This window comes from Rhinichthys klamathensis, unplaced genomic scaffold, assembly GCF_029890125.1.
Source record: "Rhinichthys klamathensis goyatoka isolate OS25496 unplaced genomic scaffold, OSU_Roscu_1.1 h1tg000461l_1, whole genome shotgun sequence".
In the NCBI taxonomy this organism is placed as follows: Eukaryota; Metazoa; Chordata; class Actinopteri; order Cypriniformes; family Leuciscidae; genus Rhinichthys; species Rhinichthys klamathensis.
In genome coordinates, this window is record NW_026606950.1 from 2,311,776 (window position 1) to 2,325,000 (window position 13,225).

Below are 13,225 nucleotides of genomic sequence, written 5' to 3' on the forward strand. Positions count from 1 at the left end.
CATCAGTAGTCGATGCGTTGCATGTTTTCAAAGCTTCCATTGCTGCACTCCTCGAGCGAATGGAAAGAGTGGAAAAGCAACAGATGCACAAACAACAGGAGCCTCAAACACTCCCATGTTTACGTCACTGAGTGACTCAACCTGAGGCTCAAACTGCCAAGAGACCCTGGGAATCAGGCAGGAACACAAATAATCCTGCAGTCAATAATCACGTAATATCTAAAACGGAAATATACACTCCATTCATTTTCTCCATAGAGACACTGATTTTTAACAATAACTTATAAACCTTTAAAGTCAGTCCTACTGTGAGCTACGAGGCTGTTAATCGATGGGGTTTGCTTCTGCTTCACATTATTTCAACTCAGTTTTTTAAATAATAGTGTTTAAAAGCTGAATTTGTGGTGAAAAACTACATTACCCATGATGCTGTGCTACAAATTCCACCAATCAGAGAGTCGCTGTGAGTAAATGCACCAAAAGAGCTGGTTAGCTCCGCCCACTAACCATGAAGCACTGCGAATGAGTCGATGTCCCTCCGCTCTCAAAATATTTGAATATATGCATATTTTGCAATAAACTTCAAATCTATTGTTTACACATACACACATATAAATATGAAGAGTTCAGATGCAAAAGCCTCTCAAGTGCCATCTGAAATGTTCTCCTAGAATGATAATTTTTATCAAGCTCGAATATTTAAATTCAGTAATTTCACTTAAATGACAATTAATAGGTAATTACTGAACTTAAATATACGAGCTTGATCAAAATGGTCATTCTAGAAGAAAATTTCATGGCACTTAGAGGCTTTTGGATCTGAACTCTTCATATATAGGCTATATACGTATATATAAACAACATTTTTAAATGAGTAGGTTTATATCGATCCATCTTTTTTAATTTAATTTTGCTGTTCGCAATGCATCGTGGGATTGATTGTAGTTCTCACTAAAGCTGATAAATTCACATTCTTGTATTTTTGTCTGATTTTCAAATGCGTTTTTTCTTCTAATTAACGTTTGCAATGTTGTTATTCTCGTTGTAGCTTATTGTTTTTTTGTATTGCTTATAATGCTTTAACAAAGCCCTTTTTTAAATCCCTATGGAGAAATGAATGGAAAAAATACTTCCGGAACCAACCCCTAAAACAAACTCCCGGAAAAACGTTTGTTCATAACTTTAAGAGAGCTAGAATGTTCTGAGAATGTTCCCGGTTTGCTGGCATGACACATAATGTAGTTTAGATTAATAATTAATATGCATTGCATAAATGATTGTCAATGCCGGCTGAAGTGTCGTTCAGTAGACTAGACTGATACTAATGCGTGATGCGTTTGCAGAAAGTCCACAGAGTCCGAGAACAATGAATTATTCAACAGGGAGATTTGTCACAGGTTTTAATCAAATATGCAAGTTTTACCCTGAAGGACGTGACCCGGGATCACACACTTCACCTCGACCACAGTTCAAGCGAACGGGTGAATCCGGCCAGCTTTACCGCCGTCGAGTAAGCCTGATGTGTGCTTTATCTTATGTGCTACACAAGGTGCAAAACATGTGTCACAGAAGAAAGAAAGGACATGACGGAGCAAATGAGGATATTGATCATTTGCGGTGATTTATTCACTGAAAAAAAATCTAAATAAGTTTAGGATTTACTTGATAAATCCTCGTAACAATTTGCATTACATTTTTACTGCCACTGCTCTGTACAACTGACCTGTTATTGAACTTAACATTCATGAAGTAAATAAGTAAATATTACTTTATTATATAGAATTTCTTTAATTTCCAATATAGAGTTAACTAAAATCTACTTAAGTAAATTCAACAAAATTAACCTTTCATCAAAATCTTTGCGTGACACACTGACATTACAGTTCAGATCGACTCTTTTGCTGAACATTGTATAAGCATTCTTGACAGAAGAACTATTAAAGAAAAATAACTTCTTTTTTTTCATTCAGCAGAATTAATCATGCTTTTTTTTTCTAAAATCCCTATGGGAGAAATTAATAGAAAAAAATACTTTAGGAACCAACGCCTCTGAAAAAGTGGGCGGGCACTAATGCACTATTAACGTTACGGGAAGAACGTTTGTTCATAACTATACGAGAATAATGTTTGTTCATAACTATACGAGAATAATGTTTGTTCATAACTGTACGAGAATAATGTTTGTTCATAAAAATAAAAATAAATTAATTCAGCAGAGTTAATAACTTAAATGCATAAAGGTAAACGCATTAAAACACACAGAACCGGCAGTAGAAACGCACTGGTTTGCTCGTGTTTTCTTCACTGAAGTGAAGTGGGGATATTCCTGAGGAACGTGTGGTTCTCTTCTCTCTTCTTTGTCTGTGTCGAGGGTCTCCAGGGTCTCCTTCCTTCCACAGAAACACTCTGATGTTCTGATCCGATGATCCCTCATGTCTAGCAGATATTTTTAAAAGATGATGTTATAGCTGTGAAATAAAAGCAGCTCTGGAAACTTCTGCGGGGTCACACGTGATGTCTTCATATCAGCATCTGCTCAAACGGGCTGCATGTTTATATGCATTTCAAATATTTGATACGCTGGTCATAGCAGTGATGTGCCCAAAACACCCAATGCCTTTACAGAAATCTGGTTTGATCATTTACTGGTGCATCATTACATTTGCTTAATAGCCTATTTATTTTTTAAGATTCTCTCAATGTTATGAACAAACGTTCTTCCAGTAACGATCGTTCAAAGTTATCTGGTCTTTAATAATGTTATGAAAACGCTAGTACAAAAACATCATTTATACATCGTTCATGGAGCATTTTTCCTGAAATGTTTCAGTTGGACGTTTTTTTAAACGTCACTGTTTTCGAATGTTGCGTTCAAAAGTATTGAAATCTTTGAAGAATGATACAATGTTCCATTTCAAGAACTTTTTAAACATTTCAAATTCTTGAACATTCAGAGAATATTTAAATAACGAATTTCATAACTTAATGGGAACGTTATACATATTTTTGTAAAGATGATTTGAATAAGAGCGTCTAGTAAATGTAAGTACATTTTCCTTTCATTTTGTTTAAATAAAATGTTCAAAAAACATTTTAAGGGTTTTCATGAATTGGAATCATATATTTTATATGATTATACACTCCAAAAAAATCTAGGTTGTTTTGGGTAAAATATGGACAAACCCAGCCATTGGGTTACATTTTTAAATTACATTTTTAACCCAAAGTTTGAGTTTGTCCATATTTGACCCAAAATTGGGTTAAAACAACCCAGCATTTTTTTTAGTGTATGAATACATATATATGATTCCAATTCATCATATGATTAATCATATTTATAAATACATGTTTTTTGGTTTTCTTATCAAACTAAAAAATGGCTTTCTGCGTGCTTAATTTGATGAACAAAATGATTTAAAATAATAATTGTAATAAAATAATGTAATAAAACTTTACAAGAAGGTCTCATCTGAACAATATCCACTAAAGCTCCTCATGATGCCTTGGAGGTCAAACGTTCTTCATCTGATGCGCAGTGTGTGTGTGTGTGTATCCTCCAGTCAGAAACACTGGGACTGCAGATCGAGTCTCATGGGAAGCGCTGGACTCTGTGGGATTTATCCGGGGTTTCCTCTGACCTCTGACCTCTGACACTGGATCCGGGAAACACCAAAACTGCATTGTATTTCAACACTGTTTCCTTGAACACGAGCGTTTATTTCTCTCCTCGCTTTATAATAACACTGACACTCCACAGGGGGTTTCCAAGATAAAGATGAATGTCAAATGTAGGAAATATGTCCTTAAATCATTGAGTTTTGAGTAAATATTCTCTGTTCTGATTAAACTGTGGAGAAATGCTTCTAATAGTTCTCAGACAAGAAAATATAATCTATTTGTGTTGGTTTGTTTGTAAATATTTGTTTTTGTTGGTCAATGTTCTCTCGATGTTCCCATAATGTTTGAAGAAAAATCAAGAAAACAAGTTTGAAAACATTCAAATAACTGGATGTAATGTAAATATAAATACATTTTCCTTTCATTTTGTTTAATCAAAATGTTCAAAAAACACATTTTCAGTTTTTTTTCTTCAAAATATCATGTTTTGGAAACACGTTTTATGGTTTTCTTATCACATAACAAAAAAAACGGCTTTCTGCGTGTTTGATTTAATGAACAAAATGATTTCAAATGATAATTGTAATAAAATAATTTAGTAAAACTTTACAAGGTGGTTTCATTTGTTGCATTTTTAACAAACAATGAGCAATATATGTTTACAACATTTATTAACCTTTGTTAATGTCAGTTAATATAAATGTTCATGTTACTTCACGGTGCTTATTGTAAAACAATAAGTAAATAAATGTGTAAAAACAATGTGTTTGACCACAAATAACTGAGTTTACTTCACACGCATGAACAGAAGACGACGGGAGCCGTGCGTTTAGGTTATCTGATAACTTTATTACCAAGTTAAAAAAAGACAATGAATTACAATATTTACAGAATATAGAGAAATCAAAGGAATAAAACTGTAAACAACCAGTCTAGTCGACATCACAACCCACCATCAGAAATCATCAGGAGTTTCACAGAGCCGAACGCAGAGATCTAAGGGCAACTATGGCCAAACCAGGAGAGCTAAAGCAGATATATACAGATATCCAGTGTGTCACACGAGTCTTAGAAGCTTATTCTGACGGTTTCTACACGGGCGTCTTTTAGAAAGGCTGGGCTACTCCTTATGAAGGGCTTTAAGGGTACAAAAGGTTTTTTTTTTCTTAACCAGAACATTTACAACAGCTTTTGAACAGTGGAGAGCTAAAAACGGAAAGAGACGTCATCTATTGATTTGTATTTTTCTTCTCTCTCTCTCTCTCTCTCTCTCTTTTTTATTTTTTTTTGTTAAGTTAAATATCAGAACAACACTTAAAGGAACAGACCCCGTTCAGTTTCAAACACGTAGCTTTGAGTTTATACACGGCTGCAAAACGGCATGCAGATTACCCAGAAGGCCACTGGGTTTCGCCCTCAGCAATGTCCAGTCATTGCTCGGGAAAGACAATCATATCTTGCTTTGGGACGTTGGGAAGCGACACTTTTGGTACCGAGGAGAGGTTATGTTTAGTCGTGATCGATACGTTGGTAGAAGCGTCTAACATATAAGGCTTTGGGGTTTTCGAGCAGCAACTTCCATCACGTACAGTCTCAGCCTCACGGGGAAAAGCTTCCGGAGAAATCCCTGTTTTACAGGAACGAGCTCAAGACCCGGAAGTTTACGGCGCAGGAAAACCATCTTTGTTCCAGTGTAAAAACTGAGCTTGTTCCTTTAAACATCCAGAGATCGGCACGTGATCTTTTCATCCGTCTCGTGTAAATCGGTATTAAAGTGAAGTGGAAGTGGAAGCCGGGAAGAGGTCGAAATCTTCAAAGTAGCGTTTTTCTACGAGTTTGCTTCTTTTTTTGTTGGGGGCAAGTGTTGATACTCTAAAATCATGTCTAAAAGAATCAAGATTATCTAGATAAACAACTATTCCTCAAGGAATTCAGCTACGGGAAGATTAACACAAGGCTAAAATGTAAAAAAAAACAGAAACCGCGTGTCGGCGTTCCGACCGAATCCGAAAGCCTTCCCGCGTTCGGTGTGGATTCGCCTCTGGTTTCTCGTCTGTGACGAACGTGACGCGCGACACACCGTCTTCAAGACTATCAGTGTGTGTGTGTGTGTGTGTGCGTTCACCGCGGCGGAAGACATTCGATTCTTATCGTTCGCTGTTATCTTTCATAAACGAATGGGAAAGTGCATTGAAAGGAACATGAGAAGGGCTTTGAGCGTGGGGGATCTCAGGCTCACGGACCGACTCGAGATTCGATCGGAATTGCGACTTCGCGGTTTCATTCACTATTGGTTACCAATATATCAACATCTGTCCTGAGGGACCAAGTCACACTTTGTAAAATTCAGTGTAAGATTCAGCAACTGAACAAACATCTACCGATACTAGCTTTTTTTAAAACCAAAATCAAGCAGCCAAAACAAATGATAAACAGACAGACAAACGTACGACATTCTTAACCGCGTCTAAAGCCGAACGACGTGTTTCTGTCGCTCCTACGGGTCGTTGTTTTTGGTCTCCAGCGTCTTTTCCTCTTCCTGGTTCTGAATCGGACTCTCGGATTGGTCAGATTGATCCGCCCCTGCGGCGTCCACTGTGTTAGTGGGTTGGTCGATCCCCCTGTCAATCACAGCGGCTGGACCAATCAGAGGCTGAGCTGATGAGGGAACAGGACTGGCGTCTTTCTTGCTGTCGTTAACAGTCCTGCAAACATCAGATGTGTGTTCAGCTTTACTGGCTGATTAATGTGGCACATTTTATAAGGGTTAAAGGGTTATTCACCCGAAAACTAAAATCCTGTCGTTAATTACTCGCCCTCGTGTCGTTCCAAACCCGTAAGACTTTCGGTCATCTTCGAAACACAAACCAGAGATTTCTGTCCCTCCATTGAAAGTCTGTTCACGTAAAGAAGGGTTTGGGTTTCGGTTGAATTTGATCAATTCCGATTCTTATTCCTAATTTTGATTCCAATAAGATAAAAAAAACGTAGATATCGTTCACATTTAGTCTTTTTGCAAAAAAACAACCTTCTGTTTATGATGTACACTCACCTAAAGGATTATTAGGAACACCATACTAATACTGTGTTTGACCCCCTTTCGCCTTCAGAACTGCCTTAATTCTACGTGGCATTGATTCAACAAGGTGCTGAAAGCATTCTTTAGAAATGTTGGCCATATTGATAGGATAGCATGTTGCAGTTGATGGAGATTTGTGGGATGCACATCCAGGGCACGAAGCTCCCGTTCCACCACATCCCAAAGATGCTCTATTGGGTTGAGATCTGGTGACTGTGGGGGGCATTTTAGTACAGTGAACTCATTGTCATGTCCAAGAAACCAATTTGAAATGATTGGAGCTTTGTGACATGGTGCATTATCCTGCTGGAAGTAGCCATCAGAGGATGGGTACATGGTGGCCATAAAGGGATGGACATGGTCAGAAACAATGCTCAGGTAGGCCGTGGCATTTAAACGATGCCCAATTGGCACTAAGGGGCCTAAAGTGTGCCAAGAAAACATCCCCCACACCATTACACCACCACCACCAGCCTGCACAGTGGTAACAAGGCATGATGGATCCATGTTCTCATTCTGTTTACGCCAAATTCTGCCTCTACCATCTGAATGTCTCAACAGAAATCGAGACTCATCAGACCAGGCAACATTTTTCCAGTCTTCAACTGTCCAATTTTGGTGAGCTCTTGCAAATTGTAGCCTCTTTTTCCTATTTGTAGTGGAGATGAGTGGTACCCGGTGGGGTCTTCTGCTGTTGTAGCCCATCCGCCTCAAGGTTGTGCGTGTTGTGGCTTCACAAATGCTTTACTGCATACCTCGGTTGTAACGAGTGGTTATTTCAGTCAAAGTTGCTCTTCTATCAGCTTGAATCAGTCGGCCCATTCTCCTCTGACCTCTAGCATCAACAAGGCATTTTCGCCCACAGGACTGCCACATACTGGATGTTTTTCCCTTTTCACACCATTCTTTGTAAACCCTAGAAATGGTTGTGCGTGAAAATCCCAGTAACTGAGCAGATTGTGAAATACTCAGACCGGCCCGTCTGGCACCAACAACCATGCCACGCTCAAAATTGCTTAAATCACCTTTCTTTCCCATTCTGACATTCAGTTTGGAGTTCAGGAGATTGTCTTGACCAGGACCACACCCCTAAATGCATTGAAGCAACTGCCATGTGATTGGTTGATTAGATAATTGCATGAATGAGAAATTGAACAGGTGTTCCTAATAATCCTTTAGGTGAGTGTATATGCGAATCAAAGCCTAAATCTGTTGATCATATAAAGAAATCGTGTCTCTTCAGAAAGCTTGGATTAAACCGCTTCTTTCATATGGATTTATTTGACCATCTCTTTATAAATGTTGTAAAGCGAGGCACGGAGATCTTCTAGTTTTGTCGAGGAGGGAAAGCCTCACGGGTTCGGGACGGCATGAGGCGAGTCATTAATGATTTTGATCTGATTTTAATGGCGAGACTCACATGCCGTGTCGAAGGACGTGTCGCTCCCACTCGATGCTCAGCGTGAACGTGCGCCCGCAGAACTCACACGGATAGCGCTTCACGGGAGACTCCGGAGCTCCTAAAACACCAACGACATGATATAACACAATATTCACTGAGCGAACGAGCAAACAGCTTCTGAAACATTCAACATGTCATCTTTCAACACATAACTACATTTACATTCAGACGCTTTTATCTCAAGAACACTGTATCCCCGGGAATCGAACACAGGACATTGGCATCGGGATTTACAGTAATGCTTTAGCTCAGGTAATATATATATATATTTGTCGCTTTGTCGCGCTGTGATCGATCGCGCCAAGTGTGAGTAACTCTATAGGAGTCTATTGTTTCAGGATCAGTTGTTTCGTACATTTACTTCGCCTAATCGTGACGTTTTCTATAAAAGGTAATGTGAGACACTACAGACAAAACCATTGTTTTTTTTTCAGATTTGAGCTCTATTTTGCCTCCAAAGCTTGGCAGACTAGCGGATAGAAAACACTGAAGAGTTTACTTTATTGCACTTTATCTATTTGCATATTCTAATGAACATAGTTTTAGTCAATATTTTAATGAACAAACATAATTCGAGAATTTAGTCTGATTCAAGGGGAATCAGAATGCCAAACCCTGACTGAGACAGGAGGAGCTGGGGAGGGAGGAGGGTAATCCTGAGAAACGCCACAGCTGCTGATAACACTGAAGAGCTTATATATGAATACAGTGATAGGCGTCGTATTCCTATAGGTAGAGGATCAGCTGAGAGTCACTGATGCGAGCTTGACTAACGTGACCTACATGACCTAACGTGACCTATATGACCTGACTTGACCTAACGTGACCTAACGTGACCTACATGACCTAACGCGACCTAACGTGACCTACATGACCTGACTTGACCTAACGTGACCTAACGTGACCTACATGACCTAACGTGACCTACGTGACCTAACGTGACCTACGTGACCTAACGTGACCTAACGTGACCTACATGACCTAACGTGACCTATATGACCTGACTTGATCTAACGTGACCTACATGACCTAACGTGACCTACGTGACCTAACGTGACCTACATGACCTAACGTGACCTATATGACCTAACGCGACCTAACGTGACCTAACGCGACCTAACGTGACCTACATGACCTAACGTGACCTAATGTGACCTACTTGACCTAACGTGACCTAACGTGACCTACATGACCTAACGTGACCTACATGACCTAACGTGACCTAACGTGACCTACATGACCTAACGTGACCTAACGTGACCTAACATGACCTACATGACCTAACGTGACCTAACATGACCTACATGACCTAACGTGACCTACATGACCTAACGTGACCTAACATGACCTAACGTGACCTAACGTGACCAAACATGACCTACATGACCTAACGTGACCTACATGACCTAACATGACCTACATGACCTAACGTGACCTTCGCTTGATAGCGTTATATTTTTGACCTCCTGTTGATTATCTTTAACCAGATTGAGTGAATCTTCTGAACTGTTACCTGTGTCCTCCGTCCCGTCCGGAAGCTTCTCCTCCTCTTCCTCATCCATCATCTCCTCCTCTTCCTCTTCATCTGCCTCCTCTTCTTCTCTCTCCTCTTCCTCGCTGCTGTTCGCGTCCTTCATCTTGTCCTTCATCAGCTCCAGCTGGTCCAGGTTCACCCGCCCCACCAGCTCATAGTTACGGATCACCTGCGGATCAATTGGAATATTGTGTAAAACATTTGTGAACAAAGCAGCATTTTCATCCCAAAAAAATCATCACTTCCTGGGAAATTGGTGCGCAATATCAGTAATAAACTGTAAGTTTCTCCAATCGATTCTCCAATCAATTTTTCCCTCCATCATAAACGAGTGTGTCTCAGAGCGTCAGACGAAACACAGTAAACGCTGTCATGTTCTCTGGCGTTCGGATGCTGGTGTTTGGGAACACACTCGTGTGTGAGAGACGCTTCTGGAGGGAATTAAACCCAATCATTCTGATCACACACTTTGACTTTCAGAAACACCAAACCAAACATTTGAGATGCTGCGATGCCATTGGTCCACTGGTTAGTCCAGTTATCCAATCACAGCCTCTATTTTTTTGAAGGGATTTGTTTACTTATTGGATAATTTTTTTTTATTTACCTCAATTGAGTGCATATGTTTTTTATGTGCATTTGTATAATTTATGCACATCTTTAAGCTTTTTTTTTCTTATGTGATATCCAAAAATTTGCATGAAAATATCTCAATGGAAACACAATTGAGATTCACAATCTTCTTAAGAAAAAGATCAATAAGAAATTAACAAAAGAAACATGAATGTAAAGTGTTCCAGTATTGTCTTAAAGGCATTTGTAAGATATCTAACCACTAAAACCGTGATATATATTTTTTGTTGACTTGTTTAAATGTTTCCACCAGAAACAACGCAACCTCGGGACCGTTTTCAGGCCGTCCCACTTAAGTGCTGAAAGGCTTTTTTAATATTAATGCGGGTCCTATAAAGCTCTTGCTTGATCATTACCTTTCTCTTTCCAGTGATATTCCCCTGACCTTTTCTCTTTTGTAATGTCTCTCAGCCATCTCCCTTTCTACAGTCTTTCTTCTAATCTCCCTCTTGCTCACTATAGCCCTATTCGGACGGGATTAACTTTACAAGGGTAGATGGAGTAATGTAATTTTATATATTAATATTAATGGCCAATTCGCATGGGATAAAATATCTCAGTAAAACTAGCAGAAGTGGGAGAGTAACTCGATTTGCATATTACGTTGCTTCCTGATATCATGTGTGCAAACACATATAACCTATATTTATATATATAAAACAGTTATGTCCGGTCGAACGATGTATTAATTAACTTCAGATTGGATTGTGCTGGTAATAGCCACTTACTTAGCGGTAAAAGATGTTTCGTGCCTCTAACAAGTGCTTTCGATCTTCTTTCTGATCTGAATGGTGTGTGTAAAACACTTGAGTTTGCCACAGACTTGTCTCAGCGTCTAGAACGAACTGAATGCTCTTTCAAGCATCTCCATACTTGAAAAACTACTTTTAAACAGGAAATGACAAAATATTTACGTACATATTTACAGCAGGTCTATTCGCACGGGATTAGGTAAAAGTCGCCGTAATCTTTACTGACATTGTCCGTAATTATTACTGAGATGCACATTCGGACGGGACTAAAATTACAGAGAAGCTCTGGTAATTATTACTTTACCCCAGCTCTCCATGTTAAACTAATCCCATCCGAATAGGGCTTATCTCTCTCTCCTCCCCATCACGAGTGGACACGCCCCCCTACTGCTGATTGGCTCACTCTCTCCTCCCCCATCATGAGTGGACACGCCCCCCTACTGCTGATTGGCTCACTCTCTCCTCCCCCATCATGAGTGGACACGCCCCCTACTGCTGATCGGATCACTCTCTCCTCCCCCATCATGAGTGGACACGCCCCCTACTGCTGATTGGATCACTCTCTCTCCTCCCCCATCATGAGTGGACACGCCCCCTACTGCTGACTGGATCACTCTCTCTCCTCCCCCATCATGAGTGGACACGCCCCCTACTGCTGATTAGATCACTCTCTCTCCTCCCCCATCATGAGTGGACACGCCCCCTACTGCTGATTAGATCACTCTCTCTCCTCCCCTATCATGAGTGGACACGCCCCCTACTGCTGATTGGATCACTCTCTCTTCCCCCATCATGAGTGGACACACCCCCTACTGCTGATTAGATCACTCTCTCTCCTCCCCCATCATGAGTGGACACGCCCCCTACTGCTGATTAGATCACTCTCTCTCCTCCCCTATCATGAGTGGACACGCCCCCTACTGCTGATTGGATCACTCTCTCTTCCCCCATCATGAGTGGACACACCCCCTACTGCTGATTAGATCACTCTCTCTCCTCCCCCATCATGAGTGGACACACCCCCTACTGCTGATTAGATCACTCTCTCTCCTCCCCCATCATGAGTGGACACGCCCCCTACACATCCAATCCACTTTCAACAACATTTCTGAAAAATTGCTTACTGCACCTTTAAACGTAACTTTAGTGGTAAAATAAACATAAACAACAAAACGAAAGGACACACAAGCATAAACGTAACTTCACCCCACAGTGGTGTTATGTAGGTGAGCACAGGCACCTTGTGTTCCTCTCGCAGGTGAATCTCCAGCTCGTGCAGGAGCTTGCTGTCGTAGTAGCAGAGCTGGCACTGGTACGGCTTCAGCTCCTCGTGCTTCTGGATGTGCATCTGCAGGTTCTGCTCGCTGGAACAGGTGAAGGTGCATTTATGACAGCGGAAGACCAGGCCCTCCAGGTGACGGGACAGCTTCGAGCGCGAGACCTCCAGCGGCGCCACGCGCTCCTCTGACACACACACACACACACAGTCAATCAGTACCTGGAACCTTCTACTCTTAATGCATCGCAACTGTATCATCTCAGTGTAAACGATGAGAGGCAGAAACACTGAGCGGCAGCATTTGTTTTCAGTGTGAATGCCGCGAAAAACACACAGAACGCATCTAAAACTGGAAAGTGCTTTGAGATTGACTATATAAATATATTTATATAGCTGTATTTTTACAGACTGCTGAAAGCTACAGAACTGAGAAGTGAATGAATCGCTGCGATTAAACAACTGGACCCAGGCAGAGAACGGTGGATTTGCAGTTAGTGTGTGTCACTATGCTGAATTACGGGGTAAAATCACACCCTATATATTGTATTGTTATATATTGTATTGACAACTCATCAATTAAGTATTACCGTCGTATATTCTGCATAATTGGATGTTTTTAAATAAACACTGACAAGAAACTACACAAGTTTTAGGGCTGGACGATATGGTGATATATAACACTGATATAAGTGATCACATGGATAATCGTTCGTTTTACTCGCGCTTTCGCAGTTTCCTCTATTAAATCCAGTCATATTGCAGGTAATTTTGCCACTCACTCCGTGTTCCGGTGGGAAAGTGACGTCAATGCATAACCTCTATAATATAATTTTTATTTAATGATATCAAATCAATGGTGTCTGTAATT

The 13,225-nt window shown here is 40.4% G+C and overlaps 1 protein-coding gene across 1 annotated transcript in view; it reads right to left on the bottom strand.

Annotated features, from left to right (window-relative positions):
- znf462 (zinc finger protein 462) overlaps positions 1 to 13,225 on the bottom strand; it is a 50,634-nt gene that overhangs the window by 33,385 nt on the left and 4,024 nt on the right. Inside the window, exons 5-7 of the mRNA XM_056236708.1 lie at positions 12,319 to 12,542; positions 9,673 to 9,862; positions 8,118 to 8,217 (exon numbers count right to left, since the gene is read on the bottom strand). Of these exons, the coding sequence (XP_056092683.1) occupies positions 8,118 to 8,217; positions 9,673 to 9,862; positions 12,319 to 12,542 (514 nt within the window). The remainder of the gene's footprint in view (positions 1 to 8,117; positions 8,218 to 9,672; positions 9,863 to 12,318; positions 12,543 to 13,225) is intronic.